Source organism: Podarcis pityusensis (genome assembly GCF_964106645.2).
Source record: "Podarcis pityusensis genome assembly, chromosome: 16".
NCBI lineage: Eukaryota > Metazoa > Chordata > Lepidosauria > Squamata > Lacertidae > Podarcis > Podarcis pityusensis.
In genome coordinates this window covers 9,227,055-9,253,552 of record NC_138041.1, presented here as the reverse complement: position 1 = coordinate 9,253,552, position 26,498 = coordinate 9,227,055, and the positions used below count along the sequence as shown (strand labels likewise).

At 52.0% G+C, this 26,498-nt stretch overlaps 1 protein-coding gene across 5 annotated transcripts in view; it reads left to right on the top strand.

The window, feature by feature from the left end:
* Positions 1-26,498, top strand: part of SHC1 (SHC adaptor protein 1) — a 45,624-nt gene that overhangs the window by 5,741 nt on the left and 13,385 nt on the right. For 2 of the 5 annotated variants that reach the window (XM_080984663.1, XM_080984664.1), the window contains exons 2-5: positions 14,145-14,306; positions 20,339-20,409; positions 23,577-23,640; positions 26,345-26,464. In XM_080984663.1, the coding sequence (XP_080840789.1) occupies positions 14,148-14,306; positions 20,339-20,409; positions 23,577-23,640; positions 26,345-26,464 (414 nt within the window). In that variant the 5' untranslated portion in view covers positions 14,145-14,147. Of the gene's footprint in view, positions 1-2,399; positions 2,520-5,912; positions 5,967-12,572; positions 14,307-20,338; positions 20,410-23,576; positions 23,641-26,344; positions 26,465-26,498 lie in introns of those variants that run through there. The other 3 variants (XM_080984662.1, XM_080984661.1, XM_080984660.1) reach the window with 3 other exon arrangements.

Genomic DNA, 26,498 nt, shown 5'->3' with positions numbered 1-26,498 from the left:
GAGCTAAATGGTCCAGTGATCTGACTGAGTACAAGGCAGCTTCCTTCATTGATCTGCAGTTACAAGCGTCTTTTAAATCAGTGCTGGAAACTCAGGTGTTTAAGCTAGGCGACAAATGGCTCCTTAAACCAAGGTTGCAGTCACCAAAACGGAATGTCTAGTTGCCATTTTGGGGCAAGACGGGTCTAAAGTCTTATTTTCAGATGACTGACTGACTGTGATTGATTCTCAGTTAAACATCTGGCTAGTTCAGATGACAACCTTGAGCTTGGTTAAGACCTTTGAGAACTTAGAAGCCCCTTGGTGCAGGGACAGTCCACATACCGGTATATATTGGCCTATTCTGAACTCTCTTTCTTAATGGTGACTGCTCCTGCTCAGGCTGCTCAGAAAAAGAACTTTGAATCCAGAAATTCATTCCGATTGTACTGATAAAATATAACTGATGGAATTCTACAGGTTGGGATGTTAGTGTGTAACAGCAGTCCAGATCTAAGGATCCCTGAATGGTGGAAATGTCAGGTGCCATCCTAGCGCCCAAACATCTTCACTTGGTCGCAAGTGGTTCATTTTGCACCTGGCACCTAGCTAATTCCGAACGCTGCCTCAAACAGCCAGGTTGGAAAAGGGAGATTGTAAGAAAAACCCTAAGAGACCAGGGATATGGGGCAGGAAATTTTCTGGAAAACTTTCCAGCCTTCTCTGGGGGAATTCTTTCTGTTTCATAAGTCCATTGATAACGATAGATGCCAGCTGCAGATTCTGTGTTAGGCGAGGCTGGCAGTTTCAACGGAGGTGACTGCTTTGTACAGAGACAGACCATTTATCATTTCAGGGAGAGGGATATTCCCAGCCCTACCTGGAGATGCCAGGGATTGAACCTGAGGCCTCCTGTGTGCAATGCAGGAGCTTTGCCTCTGAGTTTCAGGCCTTCCTCATGACTTTAGCATTGTAAAAGTAAAAGGAACGTACTCTTTAGGGCAGGGCTGGGGAACTGGGTCCAGCTGGCAAATCAGATCTTTACCTCTGCACATACCTGCAGAGCCACCCTCCTGTCAATCTCCTGAGAACAACAACCTTCATAATCCATGGCCACTGGTCACGCTTGCTGGGGCTGATGGGAGTTGTAGTTCCACAACATCCAGAGGGCCAAAGTTTCCCCATACCTGCTCTAGCTGGCATCAGAAAATGTTTTGATGCAAACTGAAAAAAACTCTCTTAATCGAATTTTCCTAATATGTGCATGGCAAACTTTTCCAGTTCAAAATTTTCTGAAAAAGCCACATCGTTTATAAAAGATCCACTGCCTGGCAGGGCTGGACAACACATGGGAAGTCGAGGTAAAATACTCCAGTGGCTCCGCCCTTGGCAGAGATGGGTAGTGGGCCTACAACTTCCAGGGGTGATGGGATTTGGAGTTCAGCGACATCTGGAGCACCAAGGCTGCGGGATCCATCCCCGTATGGGACAGCTGCATATTCCTGCATTGCAGGGGGTTGGACTAGAGAATCCTCAGGGGGTTCCTTCCAACTCTCCGATTGTATAATCTGAACTTTTAAGGGAACAGGACGTGGGGAAGCCTACCTTACCCCAAGTCAAGACCCCTTGGTGTTTCTAGCTAGGTATTCTCTACACTGACCAGCTGCTCTCCAGGTTTTCAGACAGGGCTTATTTCTCCACCTTGCATGCCCGGGACTGAACCTGGGGGGGGTCTTCCATGTGTGTATCAGATCTGCCACCGAGCTACGGTTTTTCTCCTTGAAATAGCGCAGGGTCCTAGTCCTCATGGTTCTGAATGAGCAGCTGGTTTATAGGAAGCATACTATTGGTGCGTCTGGTTTATAGCAAGCATCCAATTGGTCCGTCTAGCTCAGCGTTGTTTACCCTGACTGGTAGCAGCTCTCCAGAGTTTGACAAGGTCTTTCCTCCCCCTTTGTAAAGATTCTGTTGCTTGGTGGACCTGGGACCTTCTCTGTGCAAAACAAGCTCTTTACCGCTGTGCTTTTATCCACGACACCCTTTTCTCTGGTCCTTTAACTGCCTTCCACCGAACTTTGCAAAAAAAGAAAGAAAGACCAATCCTTCTACCAGGTACATCAAGGCCAGTGGGAGTTCCTTCCATGGTCTGGTTGGGTTGGTCACCTGGGGGACGTCTGAGAACAAAGGAATGTCTGAACTGCGACTGGGTTATGGGGCTTGTCTTGTTCCTGCTCAGAGAGGGCTGGCTGATATCTCAGATTTCAGGGCTTGTAAAATCAGGATGGCCTGCAAAGGAGGCGGCGGGGGGGGGGGGGGGGAGAAACCAGAAGCAGTTTTAAGTTAGGGAAACCTCCTTTTCTCTCTTCTAGGAAGAGGAGGAGCGATTCCTGAAGGGGTGAGGCTGTAGTTTCTTCTCTTGTCTTTGCTCTTGCTTTCTGAGACGGGGGTTAGAAAAGTGTGTGTGTCCAGGCCAGCTTTTCAGCAGGGCAATTTGCTCTCTCCGTTCCCAATCCGTCTGTGCGAGGGATCGCCACCCTTTCGTAAGTCGGCCGCCCGGGAGGAAGAACTCCTTCCTGGCTTTGCCGGAAGGGAGAAAGAGAGCGCCATGTCTCCCTGCGCCGGCCTCTGTTCGGAAGGGAGTGTGCTTGGCCTCTGCAGAAGCCACATCCCGCAATGGCACTCTCAGGCCGGGGTGTGGGGTTGCTGTTTCCCACATCCTTATTTCTGCAAAAGGTTGACACCTCTGCAGCTGAGTTGGAGAGCCGAAGTTTATATATGCCGCTAAACCAGAAAGTAAGCTTTGGAATGCCCCGAGTCTTTCATGTCTGGGGATATGCCATAGGAACACAGGAAGCTGCCTTATACTAAGTTAGACCACTGTGTAGGGTTTTGGGGCAGTGTCTCCTATCAGCCCTGCCTGGAGATGGCGAGGATTGAATCCAGGGCCTTCTGCATGCAATGCTGGAGCTCTGCCACTGAGCCACGGCCCTTCCCTTCGTTGCTCTGAGTGCAGCGATCAACACCGAGACTTGAACCCATGGCAGCAGAACTTCCCTACTGACTTCTTATTTATTGCATTTTCTATCCAGCCTTCTTCTCCAGGTGTGCCAGACATGGTTCTCCCCATCCTCAGTCAAAGAAAAATAGAATTGTAGAGTCGGAAAGGGCCCTGAGGGTCATCCCCACACAACAACCCCGTGAGGTAGGCTAGGCTGAGAGGCAGTGACTGGCCAGGGCCACACCCCATGAGGATTCGAACCCTGGTCTCTCCCAGGGCCTAGTCTGACACTCTAACCGCTACACCACTCTGCTTGCCTGGGCAAATTGTTCATGCAGTTTTCCCCCTCTTTTTAATGCCGCAAGTCCATTTGGTCAAGCATTCTGCTTTCATGAAAATCCCCCAGTCATGTGATGGGGTGAACATCTCTCACCCCTGTTTGTCCCCCTGCAACTGGCATTCTGGGGTAGACTTCCTTTGAACATGTGGGCTCCACGAATCCATGGACCCCCCCCCTTTCTCAAAAGCTACATAAGCTGTTGGGAGCCAGCACCAGCTCTGCCTTCCCTCCTGCTTTCAGGCCTCCCTGGCTTGCTCCCCCCACTAGACAGCTCATTAATCACAGCCTGTTTACTGCTGACTTTCTCTAGCCTGCTGTTTTCCTGCTCCTCCTCTGAGCTCCCCTTATCTGGTAGCCTCCCGCCCTAATCTCTCCCATCAGCCAGGCTCCATGCCTGGGGCGAGGTTAGGGCCCCAGATAGAAAGGCTTGCTTGCTTCCAGCAGCAACACCAGGAAGTTCAAATCCTGTTTGTTTGCCTCCCGCACAAGCATATCTTGGACTCTGCATTCTTCCTTTGGAGGTTACTGGGGAGGGGACTTTGCCACCATATCAGCCCAAGGCAGTGGGAATGTCTATGGTGTGGGTGTGTGGGTGGGTGGGTGTTTTTCACGCAAACACACACATACACTCACTTTATTCATTTTGAAAAGCCAGAAAATGTACAACACTGTACGCTAGGAACTTCCCAAAATGCTTAGTTTATTAAATACAATAATCACATTTATCAGATTATAATTGCAGCCTTTATAACCATAATCGTAATAATTTATTAGTTATATGCTAACTAATCTGACTCGGTTGCCCCAGCCACTCTGGGCGGCTCCCAACAAAAATAGCAAAGCACAACACAACACGCACCAAAAACTTCACTGAACAGGGCTGCCTTCAGGTAGCCTCTTCTCTGAAAGACTCTTCTCTGGTTGACACACTGGCTGACAAGAGTACAGTAGATGCAACCCACAGCGTCCGCAACCCGCAGTGCTGCATCTGCGCATGCGCTGGTCGCGATTTGGCGCTTCTGGGTTCGGTACTTCCGGGTTCGGCACACAACCAGGACGTTTCAGAGCAATATTCAAAGTGTTGGTGTTCATGTTGACCTTTCAAGCCCTAAACGGCCTCGGCTCAGTATACCTGAAGGAGCGTCTCCACCCCCATCGTTCTGCCCAGACGCTGAGGTCCAGCGCCGAGGGCCTTCTGGCGGTTCCCTCATTGCGAGAAGCAAAGCTACAGGGAACCAGGCAGAGGGCCTTCTCGGTGGTGGTGCCTGCCCTGTGGAACGCCCTCCCATCAGATGTCAAAGAGATAAACAACTACCTGACATTCAGAAGACATCTTAAGGCAGCCCTGTTCAGGGAAGTTTTTAATGTGTGACATTTTAGTGTATTTTTGGTCTCTGTGGAAGCCGCCCAGAGTGGCTGGGGAAACCCAGCCAGATGGGCGGGGTACGAATAATATATTATTATTATTATTATTATTATTATTATTATTATTACCTGAAGCGTCTGCAACCCGAGGTATGACTGTACTCAGTTCTGGGCTGCATGGATAAACAGCATCTTGTGTGGGAAGGCTGCTGTCCGCACGATACATTTAAAGCAGTATCCTACCCCTTTAAAAAGTCGTCGCTTTCCTGCAAAGCATCCTGGGAGCTGCAGTTTCTTAAAGTTGCTGACACTGCGGAGAGTTTTTAGGAGACCCCTGTTCCCCTCGCAGAACCACCGTTCCCAAAGTGGTTTAGCCCTCCTCCCCTGGGAACTCTGGGAGCTGCAGCTCTGGGATGCGAGGGAATAGGGGTCTCAGCACCCTTAAGCTACAGCTCCCAGGATTCTTTGGGGGGAAACGGCGACTGTTCAAAGGCATATGACGCTGCTTTAAAGGCATAGCGCGGGTGGGGCCTCAGTCCAGCTGTTGAAGCTCCTCTCTCTGAAATTTCAGCAGGCGGCCATGAGGACTAGGCACTTGAGGAAGGATGGGGTAAGGTGGGGGGTTAGAAGTTGAGATTTCCTGGGAAGCTTAATCTGCCACCTGTACAGCATTCTGTTCTCCCACGGACCTCTCCTGATATACACCCCCAACAACGCTGCCTTTCGGGTTTTGGCTTAAAAGAGCTTTCCAAGGCAGCTTTGAGCAGGGTTGGGAGCAGTGGCATCTCCCTGATGACATCTGCTCTGCGATACAGTGGTACCTCGGGTTACATACGCTTCAGGTTACATAGGCTTCAGGTTACAGACTCTGTTAACCCAGAAATAGTGCCTCCGATTAAGAACTTTGCTTCAGGATGAGAACAGAAATCGTGCTCCGGTGGCGCGGCGGCAGCTGGAGGCCCTATTTGCTAAAGTGGTGCTTCAGGTTAAGAACAGTTTCAGGTTAAGAACGGACCTCTGGAACGAATTAAGTACTTAACCTGAGGTACCACTGTACTGTCCCATGGACACCCCCAAACCTCCTGAGCCTGCACAGAGCAGTTTGCTGCTTCTTTCATGTGAGCGTTTCCCAGCGTTCCCTGATTTCCAGACCCCACCCCACCCTGCTTTCCAGCATACGCCATGGCACGGACTGTCCTGGCTAATTCCCTCTTTGTCACTGAACCGCAGGTCTCATTCCCAAGAAGAGGGGTCCTCCGGCATCTGCCTGTGATGGAGTACACGGTAAGGCCGGCTGCCTCTCCCTTTCCTGGGTGTGGTGGAGGGCTGGCTGGCTGGCTGCAACGGTGGCAGGTCAGCCCTCTGTGTCCCCTCCCTCCCCTCTCTTCCTGGTGGCGTTGATCGTGGCCTCTCTTCATTCATTCATTTTATTTCCTTTTCCACACACGGGGGGGGGGGCGGAAATCACACTCGGAAAGGCTTACAGCAAAGAAAGCAGGGGTGCATTTCAAAATCAAACAGTGGGGAAACAATTTCATACCAACATAATAAAGCAACAACTCGACAGCAAATATCACAGCCCACAAAACAATAGCAGCATTTCGATACTGTAGTTATAACCAAGTTACATTAACAGCGTCCAGAAATAGCAAGGGAGCTTGACAGTCTCACCTTGGTCCTAGGAACACCTCACCTGTGACTTTCCTCGCTGTTGTTCCCCTGCAGCAACTTGCAAGCAGTGTTAGAAACTCAGAAACACAAGCTAAGTGCCAAATGGCTCCTTAAACCAAGGTTGCAGTCATCAAAACGGAATGTCTAGTTGCCATTTTGGGGCAAGACGGGTCTAAAGTCTTATTTTTCAGATGACTGACTGACTGTGATTGATTCTCAGTTAAACATCTGGCTAGTTCAGATGACAACCTTGAGCTTGGTTAAGAGCTTTGAGAACTTAGAAGCCCCTTGGTCCAGGGGCAGTCCACATATATATTGGCCTATTCTGGGTTTTTTTAAAAAAAAATCTTTATTGGTTTAAAATCAACACATACACACAAAGAACATTTAGGGGGGGAAAGCAAAGAAGAAAACAAAAATAAAACAGACAAAGAAATAGCAAAATTATACGAAAGAAAAAATATACAATATATATTGTCCCATTCTGAACTCTTTTTCTTTATGGTGGCATGGACCATTCATAACGTAGGCATGTTCTTCACAACTGGGAGCAGGGCAGAGGGGTGGGGTAAGTGAAGCCAAGCTACAATAATTAATTATAACGTTTTTCATTGCTCCTGCTCAGGCTGCACAGAAAAAGCATTTTGGTTCCCAATATTCTTTCCGATTGTGCAGATAAAATATAACTGATAGAATTCTACAGGATGGGGTGTTAGTGTGTGAAAACAGTCCAGATCCGAAGATCTCTAGGCTTGTACCTCCAGATGGTGGAGACACCAGGCGCCATCCTCACACCCAGGCATCTTCCCTTGATCGCAAGTGGTCAATAGCCAGGTGCAAAATGCTCACGGCGCATTTCAAACACTGCTTCCAAAGCTGGAAACAGTCCCCTCCCCCTGCATGCTTCGGCTCCTCCTCTGATCAGGGGATATGACAGCATACAAGCTTTTCTAGGCTGGTGGGAGTTGTAGTTCAGCAGCACTCGGAGGGCCAAAGGTTCCCTGCGCCTGGCGCATGTTATCAAGGGAGACGGCAAGGCATGAATCTAGGGAGGCGGGAGCCTGTGACCTTTCTGATGCTCCGTGCATGTTATCCTGACCTAATAGCACAGAAACGAAATGGAAATTTATAACTGGGGCAGAAACGAAATGGAAATTTATACCGGTAATTGGGGCAAAGGCCCTAACCAAGTCACAAACTGAAAGTGGGTTGCAAAGTTTGTGCAAACGGGTTGCAGGCGTTGCAAGTAAACCCCAAATTATTACTGCATGTGATCTTTAAGGGGCACGGTGAGCACCCCTTACAACTCTTTGTTTTGTTGGTGAATTGTAATGCTGTTGTTGACTGCCTTTATTGTGGCCAGTACCACCAGAAAAAAACAGCGCTCCCTTGATTCTTTGCTGGCTTCCAATGCTCTGCGCTGCAGCGACCCCACCTTGTGGCTAAATGAGAACATCGCTGCTCAGCCCTAAACACTTAACAAAGGAAGACATGTATGGGTGCAAATTTCACAGGGACTAGCATCCTGCTGCCTAAGATTTGGCAGGTGGTTTCCAGAATGAATATGTGAGCCCCATATGTGAGTTGTCCTCTTTCCCAGTTCTCCCTCTTCTTCAAGGCTTTCTTCCTCCTCTCCAAGACATCTCTGCTTTCTGCCACCTCCTCCGTCCTTCCCACCCACCTTGCATTTTTTAACCCGCCGGCTAACATTTCTGTCGGCACTCTGATCAGACCACGGGTCGACCAGTCGGACCACGTTGGCTGTTCAGTCTCGCTCATTATTGCCTACACTGGGTTTCAAATGGCAAGTTTCCCACCTGGAGATCTTGTGGGTGGATCCCAGGACCTTTTGCATCCGAAGTGGGTGCTCTGCCACCGAGCTGAGCTCTATCTCCTAGTAACAGAAGTTCCTAGCCATCATGGTTCGGAAAAAGCAGAGGTCCCGGTCCCTAAGGAAGTCAGATTATCCTCCACCAAGGCCAGGGCCTTCTCAGTGATGGCTCCGACCTGGTGGAATGATCTGTCCCATGAGACCAGGGCCCTGCAGGATTTAACTTCCTTCCACAGGGCCTGTAAGACAGAGCTATTCCGCCTGGCTTTCAACTTGAACTTAGCCTGATCTTTTATTCCCCTTCCTTCCCTCCCCCTCCCCTTTTTATGAAGTTTACCCGCTCTGGGATCCCACAGCTAATTCTCCCCTGGTCTCCTTGCTGGCCCAAATAGGACTAATTTAGCCAGCTAGCCATGGTGATCATCTAATGTTTATTGGATGGATTTCCCCCCTAAATTGATTTTTGATTGTTATTCACGTTTTATACCGTCTTTTATGCTGTTTTCGTTGCATCAATTAAGTGTTTTAAATTTGTTGTTAGCCGCCCTGAGCCCGGTTTTCTGAACCGGGAAGGGCAGGGTATGAATAAAAATTTATTTATTTATTTATTTATTTATTTATTTATTTATTTATTTATGGTTTAAACAGTAGCAACCTTCTGGGGTTCTGGGCAGGAGACACCCTGAAGAATTGAACCTGCGACTTTCTGCACCCAGAGCTGGTGCTCTAACCACTGAGTCCTTGCCCTTCCCCCTTAGCCTTATGGTAGGAGAACCCCCCTCCAGGAAAACTTTATCCCCGGACAAGAAACCACCTAGAAGGGCCAGGCTGCTGCGGATATGGCTGCTCTTTCCGCCCCCCTCCCAAGCCCCTATAGGAACAAGGCCCAGAGGGGCCTCCCACACAGGGTGTGCCTTCCTGCCTCCCTGGCCCCCAGGGTCCTTGAACTGGGGCCGAGAGGCCAAAGGCACATCCGCTAGCCTTGTTCGGGGAGGGAGAGCATTATTTAACCTTCCCTCCTCCTCCTTCCGCTTCTTCCCTCTTTCAGGTCTTTGGGGGTCTCATGATCCTGCCTCCCTCTTTCTTTCGGAGGAAGGAGCCCACGGGTGAAACTCTGCCTCCTTCCTCCCCTTGAAAGCTTCCTTTTTTATTTATTTAAAGAAACTGGTTCCAGTTCACAGTCCAACGTGTTTAAAAGAAAAGGAACTTCCACCCCCCCAAGTTCATGTTTGTCCCTTTGCAGGACGAACCGGATCAGTTCGTGTTCCGTTCGGGGGGTGGGGAGGCCAACCAAAATGATCGGGGGGGGGGGGGGGAGAGGAATAACGTTAGTCAGAGATGAGGAGACAGAAGGTGATTAAATTTATGCATGCCACGGAGAAAGTGGATTGAGCAAAAGTTTTTCCTCCCTCTCTTATAAAGCTCAAACTCTCAGGGATGCCCAATGAAGCTGAAAGTTGGATGGTTCAGCACAGATAAAGTACCGTATTTTTTGCTCTATAAGACTCACTTTTTCCCTCCTAAAAAGTAAGGGGAAATGTGTGTGCGTCTTATGGAGTGAATGCAGGCTGCACAGCTATCCCAGAAGCCAGAACAGCAAGAGGGATTGCTGCTTTCACTGCGCAGCGATCCCTCTTGCTGTTCTGGCTTCTGAGATTCAGAATATATTTTTTTCTTGTTTTCCTCCTCCAAAAACTAGGTGCGTCTTGTGGTCTGGTGCGTCTTATAGAGCGAAAAATACGGTACTTCTTCGTGCAGCGTGTTGTTAAACTACAGAATTCCTTCCCACAAGAGGCAGGGATGGCCACCAGCTTGAACCCTGGCCTCTCCCTGATCAGAGGCTTAAAAAATTTAAAACACACACACACACACTGGTATAAGAATGGTTTAATTTCTTTTTCCTGATAATTTTGAACTTTCATCTTAAAGGCCCAAATCATATATACAGTGGTACCTCTGGATGCGAATGGGATCCGTTCCGGAGCCCCGTTCGCATCCTGAAGCGAACGCAACCCGTGTCTGCGCGTGTGTGGGTCACAATTTGCCCCTTCCGCGCATGTGTGTGACGTCATTTTGAGCATCTGCGCATGCGCGAGTGGCGAAACCTGGAAGTAACGTGCTCCATTTCTTCCGGGTCGCCGCGGAGCACAACCCGAAAAGGCTTAATCTGAAGCGACTTCAACCCGAGCTAAGACACTGTGTGTGTGTGTGTGTGTGTGTGTGTGTATGTATACACATACATGTACACACACAAATACAAATACACACACACACAGAGTAAGAAATGAACTAGAAATTGTTCCAAGCTTTGCCCCCAAATGGACTTAATCAGTTCCCCCAGCGATTTGGTGAACTTCACCCAAGCGTTGCCTCCTCTTCCACCTGCGCTTTTGACCCCTTACGAAATACCAGCACCTAGTGTTTATATCTGTCTTTCTAACACGGTGACTGGCCTGATCCGACAGCCAGGCTCGTCATCTTAGAGGACTAGACAAATTCAGGGAGGATAAGGCTCTCGGTGGCTGCTGGCCAGCATGGCTACATCCTCCCTCCGTGGTCAGAAGTGATATGAATGCCAGCTGCTGGCCGTTGCAAGTGGGCAGAGTGGCTGTTGCTCTCAGGTTCAGCTTGCTGGCTTCCTTTAGGAGTATCTGTTTGGCCAATGGGAAGGCTGGGCTAGAAGGTCCTCTGACCTGATCCAGGAGGGCTTTTCTTTTGTTCCCATGAGTGGCAGGGAGGGAAGGAGGGCTCTTGCCTGTGGACTTCCTGGAGGAATCTGATTGGCCCCTGTGAGAACAGAATGCTGGGTTCCAGCGGGCCTTTGACCTGATATCAGGAGCCAGGGTCTTCTGATGTTCTTGCATACATAGCAGTACAGTGGTACCTCAGGTTACATACGCTTCAGGTTACAGGCTCCGCTAACCCAGAAATAGTACCTCGGGTTAAGAACTTTGCTTCAGGATGAGAACAGAAATCGTGCTCCGGCGGCACAGCGTCAGCAGAAGGCCCCATTAGCTAAAGTGATGCTTCAGGTTAAGAACAGTTTCAGGTTAAGAACGGACCTCTGGAACGAATTAAGTACTTAACCCGAGGTACCACTGTATTGTTGATCATAGGCCATGCTGGCTGATGGGAGTTGTAGTCTTAACATCTGAATGGCACAAACTCAGAGAATCCTAGAATTGTAAAGTTGCAAGGGACCCAAAGGATCATCCACTCCAACTTCACCCTGCAAAACAACAACAACAGCAGCAACAACTTGGCAAAGGCTGGTTTATACCTTCCTCCTGGAGTGAGGGAATTCGGTGCTTAATTATGGGATTAAAAACCGGGATTTTAAAAATGCAGGTTAGCATGCGTTTGCCGGCGGAGTGGGTGGGTTTTGTGAGTAGTGCAGCTTGACTCTGTGGGCTTCAATGCCTAGGAGCTCGCAGACCTTTGTCTAACAGCTAATCTTGTTATCGGATCCTGCCCCCCCCCCCCCATTTTTATTGTGAGGATTTGTAGTGGTGATTTCGAGAATTGCTTTGTGTGTCTGGAATCGTTGTGACGAAGGGAACGCTCTAGCGCTAAGAGACCGAGGCTACAAGCGGAACCCGCCTTTATCTGGGAGGAAGCCCCCTTGGATTCGGCGGGACTTGCTTCTGAGTAGGCCTAGGTGGGGCGGCAGCCTGAGTTGTGTGTGAAGCTTGACTCTCCTTTCGAATCTTGCTTCTTGCAGATTACCTGGACAAAGCCTTCCTTTGCTTCTCTCTCTCTCTCTCTCTCTCTCTCTCTCTCTCTCTCTTTCTCTGCCCAGGTGCAAGGAAATTAACAGTGGCCTACCTTGCAGGGTGTTGTGTCAACTTTTATATCCTAAAGCATTAACTAAGAAAGAGGGAGGGTGGGTTCCCCTATACCATAAAGAACTCCATGTAAAACCAGAGGTGTTGTCAAGTCAGGAGTGTGGATTCAGATGAGGAGTGGCCCATATTAGATCAGGACCCACCTTGCTCTGCAACCGGTCCCCATTCTCTCCTCTTCACCCCCTGCTCTTCCTTCCTGTGCCCTGCCTCCCCCCTCTCCCCCCTGTGCTCTTCCCACCCCACCCACCCCTCCAGCCTAGCTGCCGGAAAAACCTCCCTTCGCTTCCCTGTGCAACCACTGACCTTGATTTTCACAAGTGTTTGTGTGCTGCCGCTCCAGCTCTCTTCCCCCACAAGGCCCCACCTCCCTCCCTCCACATTTTATTATACAGATGCCTTGTCTTCCTTTCCGCACATGGGGCGGGGGGGAGAAGCCAAGCTCTTGTGAGTCAGCACTGCCCTACCATTGGCAGTGGGGGCTTGGCCTCTCTCTCTCTCATTCCACCGCACCCCCCCTACCCGCCCGCACCCGCGCCCGCCTCTTCCCCAGAACGGGAGCCGCAGTCACTTAGAGCCCAGCAGAGATTGCGAGCAGGATGCGGTAGCAATTAGTGTCTCTCTGCTCTGGAAGCAGCAACAGCAGCAGCAGCGACTGCAGCCGGGAAGAGGGGAGGAGGAGGTGTGGGGAGAAGAGCCCAGATCGGGGCTGCCTGCTGGTTCCCGAAAGCAAGGGGGACTCGGATTCCGCCTTCGCCCCTTTGACCAGCCGGGTGCTGGGGGGGCCACCACCGTTTCCCCTCCTCTTCGGCTCCCAGCGTGTTCCCAGACCTCCATCTCCCTGAGAGAGGCAGGCCGGCGTCTGCCCACTGATTGACACGTGGGCTCCTGTGACTTCACAGAGCAGCCTTGTTCGGTTCCTGGCAGACCCTGCAGCCGCGCCACCTCTCCGGTCCCTGCCAAGCTGGGCCCAGCTGGAAGGCGCTCCAGGGCCTCCCTGCTCTTGGATAATAATTTTTCTCCTTTTCAAATACATCTATATACATTGCGCATCCGTTCAGCGGAGCGGCAGGCGAGCTCGAGACCAGAGCATCCGCCGTTCTGGACGTCGTCGACCGCTTTCTGCATCTCAGTTGTCTTTTTTTCCTCTCTCTCTCTCCTGGGCTGTGTGAGACCTGGTGGCGGGGCGTGGGGTGCCTGTGGCCAAGAGGACGTGACAGGACCTTTGGCAAGCAGCCCCGGGGCAGGGCGGCCGTTCCACAGGTGGCGTGACGGCTCTCCAGGGCGTGTGCCAGCCACTCCTCCCTCCCGGCCATCGCTCCGGCCTCAGGGACTAACCGGCGGCCTCTCCCTCTTCCTCTGGAGCGCAGCAAAGCTGTCCAAGGGTCGCTGGTCATCTGGCAGCGTTGTCAGGGGGCGGGGGGGGCACGGAGCAACGTCTGCGCCCTGTGACGACGACGGTCTTTCACCTGTGGCACAGTGTCCCTGCTTCCGCTGCCCTTCTTGTGCCAACACCTCTCTTCTCTGCAGCCATGCCTACAGGGGGCCGGACAGGAGTCGTCTCGCTCGGATCCGTTCTGACTTTCGTGGGCTCCTGAGTTTGGTGCCAGGCCCGCACACCCTCGCCATCTCCTGCTTCTTCCCCCCCCCCCCCGGCGCCTTGGTTTCGTCCCGTCTCCTCCGCTGGTTTGGGGCATGGATCTGCTGCAAAAGAGCAAATACAACCACTTGCGCAATGACTCCCTTTCCTCCCTGGAGGAGGGCTCTGTGGCGGCCGATGGGGACTCTCCCGTGGACCCCCTGGTGGCGGCCCCCTCCCTGCCCAGCTCGCTGTCCTCCTCCTCGCTCAGCCCCATGCTCCCCCTGGGCGAGCTGTCGTCCGAGTCGGAAGACAGCCCCACCACCCTGTGCTCCTTCTTCCCCAAGATGGCCAACCTGAAGCTGGCCAACCCGGCCACGCTGCTCAGCCTCCGTGCCTTCTCCAAGGAGGCGGGCAGCTCCGGGGAGCATCCGCCGCCAGCGGCACCACCACCACCACCTCCTCCTCCCCCCCTCGCTCCTGTCGCTGCCTCGACTCCCTTCCCGGACTCAGCGGGGACTGTCGGTCTCTATTCCCAGGATATGAACAAGTTGGGCTGCGCCAAGAGGATGCGGGTAGAAGGCGGCCAGCTGGGGGGAGACGAGTGGACACGGCACGGCAGCTTCGTCAACAAGCCCAGCCGGGGCTGGCTGCACCCTGACGACAAGGTGATGGGCCCCGGAGTCTCCTACCTCGTCCGGGTAAGTGAGCGGCGATCGCGGGGGGCGGTGGGTAGTTCAAGGCATTTGTGGGTGCAGCGGTCTGGCAGCGAGTCCCAGTCGCTGGGAACCCTGATTGGTTGGGACGCGTATCTCGGCCAGGGATGGGGAACCTAGTGGTCTTCTAGATGTGGCTGGACTCCAACTCCCATCTGGCTGTGCTGGCCGGGATCAAAAGGGGTCAGAGTCCAGTGGCACGTGGAGGGGCCAGCCCACCATGGAGTCTCTGGTTGGCAACTAGCAGGGTCGGTATGGGAAAGTGGGTCAAGAGCTTTTCTCCCCGTCCTAGTTCAGCGTGTTACTTGGGGTGCACTGATTGGCCATAGCTGCCTTTCCCCGCTTTCACACACCCCTCTGTTGCTGTGGGGTGGGGGGATAGTTGATCCCACTGAGAGAGGGCCTCGGATTTGATCTTGGGGGTCTCCAGCTGCCAAGACCTAATGTGCAGGGGACATACTTTGCTGAAGTACGTCTGTGTGTTTGTGTGTGTGTTGGCAGTGCCTCTTGAGCTAAGAAAACAGCGCCTCTCCAGAGCATACAGAAAGCCTCTTTTCCATAGCCGGGAACAGGGTAGGTGCTTCCACGTGGAAAGAGGGCGTGCATGACCTACATAAGTTGGGAGAGGGCTGTCGCTCCGCAGCAGAGCATTGACTCTGCGTGGAGAAGGAAGGCCCCAATGGCATCTCTGGGTAGGGCTGGGGGGGACTGTCCCTTCTGAAGCCCTAGAGAGCAGCTGCTGCCATTCAGCACAGACAGTAAAGACCTAGATGATCTAATGATGTGATTCTGTATGAGGCAGCTTTTGAATTCGGCTTTGCATCTTTCTTGGTTCCTAGGAGGACAGTGGCTTGAAGGTAGAACCACTGCTTTGCATGCAGAAAGTTCCAGATTCAATCCCCAAGGGTTGTCACCAGGAATGTTCCCTGCCTAAAACCCCAGAGAGCCGCTGCCAGTTGGTATAGATAATGCAGAGATAGATGGCCTGACTCTGTATAAGGCAGCTTCCTATATCCATACAACGCAGGTCAGGGCATCACTGCTATGAGGAAGGCGACCTGCTGCATCAATCCCCAGCATCTCCAGGTAGAATCATGAGGACTAGAATCTTCCTGTCCCTTTTCAGAGGCAAGGCTATAACTTGACTGAGGGAGCACATGCAGCGTTAGAAACTCAGACATACAAGCTAGACAACAAATGGCTCCTTAAACCAAGGTTGCAAGCGCCAAAACGTAACGTCTAGTTGCCATTTTGGGGCAAGACGGGTCTAAATTCTTGTTTTTCAGATGATTGACTGACTGTGATTGATTCTCAGCTAAGCATCTGGCTAGTTCAAATGTCAACCCTGAGCTAGGTTAAGAGCTTTGAGAACTTGAAGAAGAAAAGTCGCTTGACCCAGGGACAGTCCACATGTATATTGGCCTCTTTTTCTTAATGGTGACTGCTGCTGCTGCTCAGGCTGCACAAAAAAAGCATTTTGGTTCCAGAAATTCATTCCGATTGTACAGATAAAATATAACGGATAGAATTCTACAGGATGGGGTGCTAGTGTGCGAAAACAGTCCAGATCCAAGGATTTACAGATGGCGGAGATGTCAGGCACCATCCAGGCATCTTCACTTGGTCACAAGTGGTTGAAAGCCAGGTGCAAAATGCGCCTGGATAATTTCGAACACGGAGCACGTGCCTCACACACGGATGGTCTCAGTTACCAGCATCTCCAGGTAGAGCAGGGAATATCCCCTGCCTGAAACCCCAGAGAACTGCTGCCAGCCAGTGTAGACAGCATTGAGCCAGATGAACCAGTGACCTAAGTCTCTGTATGAGGCACCTTCCTATCTTGTCATTTTGAGGCGGGAGCTGTTGAAAAGGCCACCGAGGAGAGTTCCTGCTGTTCCCTTCAGCCCTCCTCCCCGTCTCCCAAGAAAGGCAGCACTGCAGAGAATCCTGAGCAGGGGCCACATCTTACTCTGGCCTCTTTGTGCAGAAATGGGGGGGGGGGGGGCTTTTCTCCCCACAGAGGCTGCCAGCCAGCCAGCCCACCCAGCATAGCTGCGACGGTGTGGCCTCCCCGGCAGGCATCTGTCCCGGGTCTTCTGCTCTGCCACATGATTGCTTCTGACAAGCGTGCGCCCGAGCGTCCATCCCCCGGGCCACAGCGCACATGCGCCAGGCGCATTGAGTCGGCCGGCATTCCTCTTCCACTTCCCCCGCCCCCCTTCCAAGCCTCTGGCTGTGATGACCGCCAGCCCCAGATCTCTGCTTTGGGAGGCTGGGGCATCCCTCTGTGGTTTGGCGGAGTCCAGGGATTGGTCAGCCCATTGCTGCTGGTCCAGGTGTGCGCCGGAGGAGACCTCTGAATCTTCATGCTGCTTGCAAGCTGCTCGGAAGCTGAGATTATCTGGCAGGAAGGTCGTTCCACCCACCCACCTGCCCCAGGTAAATGGTAGGTCTTGGTGATGTCTTGATACATCGCCCAGGACTGGTTTGAGGGCCTGAGTGCGATGGCACCTTCACCCACGATGTACCACCAGGTGAAGGCTCCATTGCGCTCTGGCCCTCAAACTGAGGGAGGAATAAGCTGCAAGGTGCCGTGGCTGATGGAGCCCGTTTTTCCCTTGGCGCGCTGGGTGCTAGTGGTGGAAGGACTTCTGCCAGCGCCTTGCATGTGGAGGAACGAGCCCCACAAGGCTGATATTGTCGCTGCTCCCGCTGAGGAAGTTGAGGCGGTTTCACCTTGGTGCCTCGTGGGGCCGGGCCCAACGCATCTTGTTCCTCCCACCGCTTTGCAACGCTGCGGTGTATCACTATATCGCGATGTCTGGCTGGTGTTTGGCCCAGCTCTAGTGAACGGAACAGGCTGCCTTGCATGTAAAGCGCAACCAGAAATGCTAAATAAACATTCCCCTGATGGCGTGCAGAGTGCATACCTTGCTGTTCCCCCATTGCGTGGTCTGAAGTTGAGTCCGAACTGTCGAGTCAGACCATTGCTCCACCAAGCTTAGTATTGTCACACTGGCTGGCAGCAGCTCCAAGGTTTCAGGCAGGGGTTTTTTCCCCAGTCCTACTCGGAGGTGCCGTTGGGGATTGAACTTGAGATATTCTGCAAGCGAAGCAGATGCTTTACGACTGAGCTGTCCCCCTTTCCCTGAAAATAAACCAAGATTCTAGTCCTCATGTTTCTGATTCAGTAGGAACATAGGAAGCAGCTTTATAGCAAGTTCGTCCATCTCACTCTGGATTGTCTACACTGACCGGCAGCAGCTCTCCGGGGTATTTCCCCAGCCCTACCTGGAAATGCTGAGGATTGAACCCGATACACCTTCTGCATACAGAGCAGATGTCCTACTGCTACCCAGACTCCTTTTAACGTCTGACGCCACACTGCACCTTTCCCCCAACCCTGGACTTGAGCCTCACTGAAACCTTTGTCTGGTGAGGGGCACACAGCCGTGTCACTGGGGGTGTCTTTGCCCTCGGTGCCCCAGTGCCGACTCTGTACAGAGAACGATTGGTTGTACCCTTAACGGGAGAAGGTAAGCAGCAGGATCCGGATCTCCAGTCCATGTTTTCTCGACCACCATTGCTGGTACTAGACAGGAAGAGGGCCGGTTTTCCAAACCCCCCTCCTTTTCCTCCCCCTGCCCTTATATCCTTTCGGATTTATGCGGAAACAAATTCACACGCAAACCCCTGCAACCCACCCAGGGGAACGCCTCCTTTCATGCTCCTTGCCTGCGTCCTGCTGTGATCTCCAGGGTCCGTTTCGAGACTGATGTCTTGGAGGCAGCTGTGGCTTGGTGGCAGGACACTTGCTTGGCTTGCAGAATGTCCCATGTTTAATTCTTGCCATCTCCACATCGGGCTGGCAGAGGTGCCCTGCCTGAAACCATGGAGAGCCGCTGTCAGTCAGTGTTGACAGTGCTGAGCTCGATGGACCAATGTGTTCCTGTTGATTCAGCATCATGAGGACTGGAATCTTATGGTTATTTTTAAGGAAGGCCATAGCCCAGGGGCAGAGCACATGCTTTGCTTGCAGAAGGCTTGATCCCCGGCATCTCCAGGTAGGGCTGGCTATGTCCTCCTCTGCCTGAAACCCTGGAGAGCTGCTGCCAGTCAGGGTAGACAGTATTGAGCTGGATGAACATCTGATCTGACTCGGCGCAAGGCAGCTTCCTGATTTCCGAATCGCCGCTCCGCTACAGAGACCGAGCCTTAAGCGTCCTTGGCCTAACCTACTCCGTAGGGTGGAGACTCGGCAAGAGGACAAGTTTGCTGCCTCTGAGTGCCCGGGAGGGTGGCAGAGGATTGGAAGACGAACAGTGCCCTGAGAGCGTTCAGAGACAGGGTCTGGCGAGCAACACTTGCGTTGCCACTTCCCCTTCTCTGACTCATACTGGTAGCCTCGCCTCGCCTTGCTGGCGTCGCTGAAGTCTTTGTGTATTCCCACCGCACACAGCCGGCCTGGCAGGTGCCCAGTGGCACATCCTGTGCCAGCTGCTTGCCCCTTCCGCCCTCTTTGCTGTCTGTTCTTCAGCCCAGCTGGCGATTGTGCCAACGGATCTCTCCTGTTCCCTGTTCCACGAGCAGCAACAGAAAGGCTGCAGCTCGGTCGGCAGAGCACCTGCCTTGTGTCCAGAAGGTCCCAGGTAGGGCTGGGAGAGACTCCTTTTCTGAAACCCCGGACTGCTGCTGCCGGACAGTGCAGACAATACTAGATGGATGGACCCAATGGTCCAAGGCAGCTTCCTGTGTTGCTAACCAGCTGGAAATGCCACTTTGTGATCAGGACCAGGAGAGGCTCTTTCTCACAGGCTCTGCTGTGTGTGTGAGGTCGTGGGAGCTGGGTTTGCTTTATCCAGATGAAGGATACAGTGTGTGTGTGTTTGTTTCTCTGGGTGTAGAAACTAGCTCACTGCACAGAGGTATAATTCGCATCCGTTCCTCCACCCACTTCAGAGATGAGTCGGGTTGGTGAGGAGTCACGGGTCTCTCCCCGTCCCACTGCGACAAGCTCCCATCCCGCCTGGTCTCCCAGAACCAGAAGAGGCATGAAAAGGGCAGAGTGGTGGCAGGCTGCATGCAGGCACAGTTTCTGATTGCTTGGGGAAATCCCTGAAGAGAAGGGGGCTTAGGCAGCTGGGGGGAGACAGGGACTTTCAGTCTGGGCAATTAATAATAATAATGTTTTATTTATACCCCGCCCTCCCCAGCCAAGACTGGGCTTAGGGCGGCTAACACCAGGTATAAAAACCAATTAATTAAAATACAACTTAAAAACAAGATTAAAATACAACATTAAAATGCAGCCTCATTTCAGTAGAAACTCAAATCAAAAACTTTTTGGGGATGAAAACGTCAAATCTTCACCAAGGCCAACTATCTAGACTAGTCCTACGTGGGCTAGAAAAAAGCCAGGGAAGTCCCCAAATAGGAGGAGAAAAGATTAATGGGGGGAAGACCGACCAGGGATAAGCTGCTGTGCTCACTAGGCCTGACTGTCAGCCAGTAAAGACTGTGGTTTTACTAATAGAGTGAGCTCCAATTTCGGTGTGATTTACTGCTGGCTCGCTGTACGATAGGAGGTGGCCTGGAACTGGGCCTTCTCTGTGGCAGCCCCCTAAGTTCTAGAATTCCCTCCCTGCAAAGGAGCGAGCCTCTGGCATTCCCACTATACAGCCTTTGACCCCTGAGATGGTTGTTTCCGGGGCCCATCACCCTATTCCTATGGCTGCATTTGGCATTAAATCGTCGTCGCCCTCCCTGGGACCTGCTGGCGGAGGACAGAAAATAAATTCAGTGATGGTGGTGATGACTAATAAGGATAACACTGCGGCTTGGAAGTCTTCCAGGGCCCCCTACCTGTCCTCTTGTTCCCTTAGGGAAAAAAGGGGAGATGAGCAGGGTGGAGGTGGAAGAATTGATCCATAATATCTGGATGATGGGGATGAGGGTGAATGAGAACAGAGGGGACTTTGGGACCTAACAGGCTCTCCTATTCTTCCTTCTCCCATCAGTACATGGGCTGTGTGGAAGTTCTCCAATCCATGCGGGCTCTCGACTTCAACACAAGAACTCAAGTCACAAGGTGAGCTGCGCAGTCATCCGGAGGCCGGGGATGGTGTGGGGGACAGGGGAGGTCGGACAGGATAGTTATGTTGTGCCGCCGCACAGGCTGCAATCCATCTCTCAGGGTCACTGACTGGTTGGACGCAGAGGAACGGTGGGAGGGACCAGGTGGGAAACCCCAAGGGAAGAAGGCTCAGAGCCCTGGGATTGGTGGTGAGGCGACGATGCAAGTGGTCAGAGGGAGAAGACCAGAAAGAGGAGGTGTCGGAAGAGGAAAAGGTCACAGGGTTTAGTGAGCTGGAAGAGTCGGTGGCAGAAAGGAGTCCAGAATCGGAGGCAGGAGAGTGGGATGAGGGAGGCCAAGAGGTGGAGATAAGTCAGGCTGGTGAAGAGTCACAGGTGTCTCTCCCACCCGCTGTGAGAAGCTCCCTTCCCCACTTGTCTCCCAGAACCAGAAGAGGCATGAAAAGAGCGGAGGAGAGGTTGGCTGCACGCAGGCTCTCAGTCTCCGATTGCTTGGAAAAAGCCCCTGGGGAGGAGGGGGCTTAGGCAGCTGTGAGAAGGCGGGAACCTACAACTGCTTCATAGGGGCAAGATGAGTTGCTGTTCTCATTAAGTCCGACACTCCTATTCAGACTCTGTTTTTTGCTAATAAAGAGTTAACTCCAACTCACTTGGGTGATTGACTGCTGCCTCGCTCCTGTCACTCACTAACTCCTAAAGCAGAAACGCTGTAAGCTTTGAGAAGGTGTGTCCCATTGTGTCTCTGCGTGTTGCCACTCTGGGCTTACTTCCTTTCAATATCTGCCTCTGTGTGTGTGTGTGTGTGTGTGTGTGTGTGTGTGTGCAGAATTCTGCTGTACCTCTGCCCCGTACTGGGTATGGCTGCATAGGGAGCATTGAGACGATCAAGACACATGTCTCTGTATGAGGCTTGTCTCATGTGTCTCTACGTGAGTTGCTGCTTTGTGTTTGCCTCCTTCCAATCTGCATTATCTCGGTGGAGGTTATTTAGCTTGACGGTGTGATCCGATAGTCTTTCCCGCCCTCAGAGGAGGCTGCCTGTTGTATCTCTGGATGAGTTCCTGCCCCGGGTTTCCTCCTGCCACCCGGCACCTGTTGGGGAGCCGATTTTGTGGCGCCTCTGCATCGGCTGTGTATTGGCTCAGCCAGTCACTCCCAATGCAGAAACACTGTGGAATTACCCACTGTCCGGGGAGGCTGCCTGTTGTGCCTCTGCATGGGACACTGTCCTTCCAACCAGGCTTTGCTGGGGGCCAAATAATTCTGTGATGCCTTTTCATTGGCTCAACCTGTTGTCCCAGTGCAGAAACGATGTAGAGTCACCCACCATTAAAGGAGGCTACCTGTTGTGTCTCTGGGCGAGGTGCTGCCAAGTCATTCTGCATTGCATCTGCACTGGATGCAAACTGGGCCCTTGGTGGAGCAAGATAATCTGCGTCTCCCCCACCCCTGTTAATTAAATCCCAAGAACCAAGCCTGTAATACCCGAGACTCAGTAATAATATTAATAATAATTTTATTACTTGTACTCCGCCCATCTGATTGGCTTGCCCCAGCCACTCTGGCCTTGGGAAGCCAAAACCGGTTGCAGAGGCCAGCAGAGAGGCAGGCTGCTCCAGCTCATATCCTTAGTAGCAGCAGCAGGAAATAGTTAAAGCTGAGTTGGAGGGGGAGCAGAGAGGCATGTCTCTCTCTCTCTCTCTCTCTCTCTCTCTCTCTCTCTCTGTGTGTGTGTGTGTGCGTTTGCACTGTAAGCCTGTCCATTACCGGGCAGACGCAGGGTCTGGAAAAAGGTGACCGGAGGGAGCAGCCAACAGGAGATGGAAAGACTTCAGCAGCCAGGCCTCAAGCCTGCCATCAGCGGCCGGCGTTGTTGTTTTTTTTAATAAAAAAAAATTAATCCGCTAAAGACAGGAAGCGTTTATACAGCATCATCAAATATTAACAGCTCTCGCTCGATTTCTTCCCCCACGTCCTCTTCCATCCTTGCTCTGCTACCAAGGAGCCGGGAGACACACAAACACACACAAACAAAACCAAACACACTGTGTGTGTTTGTGTGTGCATGGGCTGTCTGCAGGGGCCACATGTGGCTCTTTAGCCGGCCCTCGGGACCACACACCCCTCGCCAGGCCACCCCCCCCAATCCGCCTTGCTTTGCATCCTCTTTGGGTGTTCTTTCCTGCCCGGAAGGCATCCTTGAGCTCTCGCTTGCGTGGAAGTGTGACCGACGGATGTGTGATGTGCGTGTGTGTTTAGAAACCTCTCGACTCTCGGGTGGCTGGCAACGTAGCCTGCTGGGCGAAGGAAACAGAGCAGTGACAGGGCAGCGTCTCGTCCAGAGGTGCCCTCCCTTGAAGGTGAAGGGACCCCTGACCATTAGGTCTAGTCATGGCCGACTGGGGTTGTGGCGCTCATCTCGCTTTACTGGCCGAGGGAGCCGGCGTACAGCTTCCGGGTCATGTGGCCAGCATGACTAAACCGCTTCTGGCGAACCAGAGCAGTGCCCGGAAACGCCGTTTACCTTCCCGCCGGAGCGGTACCTATTTATCTACTTGCACTTTGATGTGCTTTCAAACTGCTAGGTTGGCAGGAGCAGGGACCGAGCAACAGGAGCTCACCCCGTCGTGGGGATTCGAACCGCCGACCTCCTGATCGGCAAGCCCTAGGCTCTGTGGTTTAACCCACAGCGCCACCCGTGTCCCATGTGCCCTCACTTAACGGCGGGCAATTCCACAGTGCTTCTGCACCGGGAGCGATCGGTTGAGCCAATGCACACCTGACATAACAATATAACGACAGGTAGAGAGTCCTAAGAACCTGGGAAGAGCCCTTGTGGGCGAATCCAGCAGCCCGTCTGGTCCAACACCCTCTTATTTATTTAATTTATATACCGCCCTTCATCCAAAGAAGTCAGGGTGGTTGGCCCACGCTGGCAAAACAGGCTGCTCAACATGATGACAGGTCTTAGTCCTGTTCCGGAAGGGCAGTTCAATGAAAGAAAATGGGTGAGGGTTCAGGTGAGCTCGTCTGCCACTTTTTACCAGTGTATACTGGAGATTCCTGCATTTCAGGGGGATAGATGAGCCTCCCGAGTCCCTTCCAGCTCCACAATTATAAGATTCTATACACCCATCCCTCATTTCTCCCCTCTTCCTCCAGGGAGGCTATTGGCCTAGTCTGCGAAGCTGTGCCTGGCGCCAAGGGAGCCGTTCGCAGGAGAAAGGTGAGGTGGACAGAGAATACTTCATTGTTTTTCTCTTTGGCTGTCTGTGGTCAAAATTCGCCCCGTACATCTCAAGAGCTGCGACGCCACTTTGAAACTATCATGGCTTTCCCCCAAAATACAGTGGTACCTCGGTTTATTAACTTAAACCGTTCCGGAAGTCCATTCTTAAACCGAAACCGTTCTTAAACCGAAGGCGCGCTTTCCCTAATGAGGCCTCCAGCCACTGGTGCCCTTTCACCCTTCGGCTTCCGTTCTTAGACCGAGGTAAAGTTCACAAACCAGGACGCTACTTCCGGTTTTGCGGAGTTCGCAAAGCAAATCGTTCGTAAGCAGGACTGTTCTTAAACCGAGGTACCACCGTATTCTGGGAGCTGTAGCTCATTACGGGTGCCGAGAATTCTTAGGAAGCTTCCCTCTTCCTCTCCCAGAGCTACAATTCCCAGAGGTCCCTAGGAAACGGGATTGATTGTTAAACCACTCTGGGAATTGGCAGGTAAGGGAAAATAAAAGAAAAAGGAAAGTTCCCAGGTGAGAGCTGGGACGGTCCACCACTTTCTGTGTGAGACAAGGGTTGGGAGCTACTTTTGAGAGAGAACGCTGCATTTTCTCTTTCTCTGCTTTTTAAATTTTTATTTGGATTGGTTTCCTTTATCTTAACCGTATCACAAAAAAGCTTTAATAAAATCTTGCCAGACTGTATGTTGCCTTGTGTGCAGCTACAAATTGGATTCCTCACGCAAGACAGCCTTCCGCGGTAATCCAGTGGTAATCCACTCTCCTTTCAGTGCACTGCATGGATATAGTATACTGCAGCAGAGAGAGTGAGTTACAACTGCTCCAGTCTATTAGGGTATGATTCTGGGAGCACCCTACAATATTTCACATATTCAAGGTGTAACCTGTAAAAATGTCTGTTCTTTTAACCTATCACTATTTTCCTGAAATGGGGGGGAAACCCCCACTGGGAATTGTTATCTCTGGGAGGGCAACAGGAGTGGACTGGGTCTCCTAACGATCCACAGCACCCTTAAAAATGTCAGATACCTTTGGGGAAGCCGTGGCTGTTTATATTGGCATTGCGGTGGTTTAAATCTGTAGTTTGAACAAGGCCTAGTAGTCTGTGCAAAGATCCCCAAGCAAGCAAGGCAGAACCAACCACAGAGGGCAGAATAACTCTTAAGGGCTTGTGATTTGGATAAAAGGAGCTGGTGTGGGGATGCGTTCAGCACATCCTAGCTGGAACAGCAACACTCCCAGCGTGCGAGACGGGTGAGAGCCGCGCGTGCTTTTCAGGAAAGCTTGCACATGTGTCTGTGCGTGATTTGATTTGAGGTCTCCAGCCTCGGCCCCCCCTTTCCCCCTCAGGCTGGGAAATGGGGACCGAGTTGCTGCAATAAAGGCCCGGCGCAGGCGAGGCTGATCAATAGATAACCATAACAGCCCGTCTAATGGACACGGAGGAAAGTGGAGGGGCATGCGCAGGGTGGGGAGCTGAGGGGGCCGTTTGGTCAACAGCCCATCTCCCTTTTGTTCCTTCTGCCCTTCCCAGGCTCGCTCTTGCCTCTTCCCGCTCTGCACCCTTCTCCCTGATCTCTTAGGAACATATAAGGAGCTGATTGATTGATTGATTGATTGATTGATTGATTGCCAAGACTTCCAGCTCAGTTATGTCTGCGCTGGCTGGCAGCAGCTCTCCAGGGGTTCAAGCAGGGTTCTCTGCCCAGCCCTGTCACCTGCCTTCCTGCCTTACTTAACAGCCAATCCTAGGGGTCCTTGGCTCTGGCTCCGCCTACTGTGGGCCTCCCACCCCCCAGTCCCAATGGCTACCAGTCACCCTTCCCGAATAGGCTTGGGTCTTAGGAACACAGGGAGCTGCCTGATACACAGAAATAAAGATCCTAGTCCTCATGGTTTTGAACAAGCAGCTGCTTTTAAATAGAGCCTGCCCTATTCTGAGCCATACCATTGGTCCACCTAGCTTAGTATTGTCCGCACTGGCTGGCAGCAGATCTCTAGGATTGCAGATTTCATTCCAGGGCTGGATTTGAGACCTTTGGAGGCCCTAAGCACTTAAAAGGTTTTGGTGCCCCCGTAGATCTAATTCAAAACAGAAACAATAATAAACCGTAAAATAAATTTTTGATTTTTCGAAATGAAACGAAACCTATGGCAAGATGGAAAATAATGTTTGTTTTTGTATACTTCCGCTTGATTTACATTTGAAAAATCTTCTCCTGCTTTTTCTAATTGCAAAGCCTTTGATCAGATCCTTACATAACACATCTGCTTCTGTACTTAGTAGAGGTAAGGCATCCAGCCTGCTTTGTTGCACAGTAGTTCTGTTGGGATTTTTAATATGCTTCAACTGAGAAAATGGAACACGCAGCCGAGCAATTTGTGACGGTTAATGTTAGAAATCAGGCAATAGAAAATTTATGCAGTATACTTCCCTTGATGCCCTAAGCACGTGCTTATTTTGCTGATTGGTTAAGCCAGCCCTGTTTCAGGCCCCATAGCTCAGTGGCCTGTAGAAGTCCCCGGGTTCAGTCCCCGGCAATCCTGGGATGTTTTACGAAGAAGGGCCATCGCTCTGAGATAGAGCATGTGGTTTGCACACAGAAAGTCCCAGGTTCAATCCCGGTCTTCTCCAGCCGGTGCTGCTGCTAACATCCTTGGGGTGCGTCTCTCTCCCTCTCGACAGCCCTGCGGCCGCTCGCTGAACTCCATCCTCGGCAAGAGCAACCTGAAGTTTGCCGGCATGCCAATCACACTCACCATCTCCACCAGCAGCCTCAACCTCATGGCGTCTGACTGTAAACAGGTGAGGAGATATCTTCTCTCCCAACCTCCTCCTC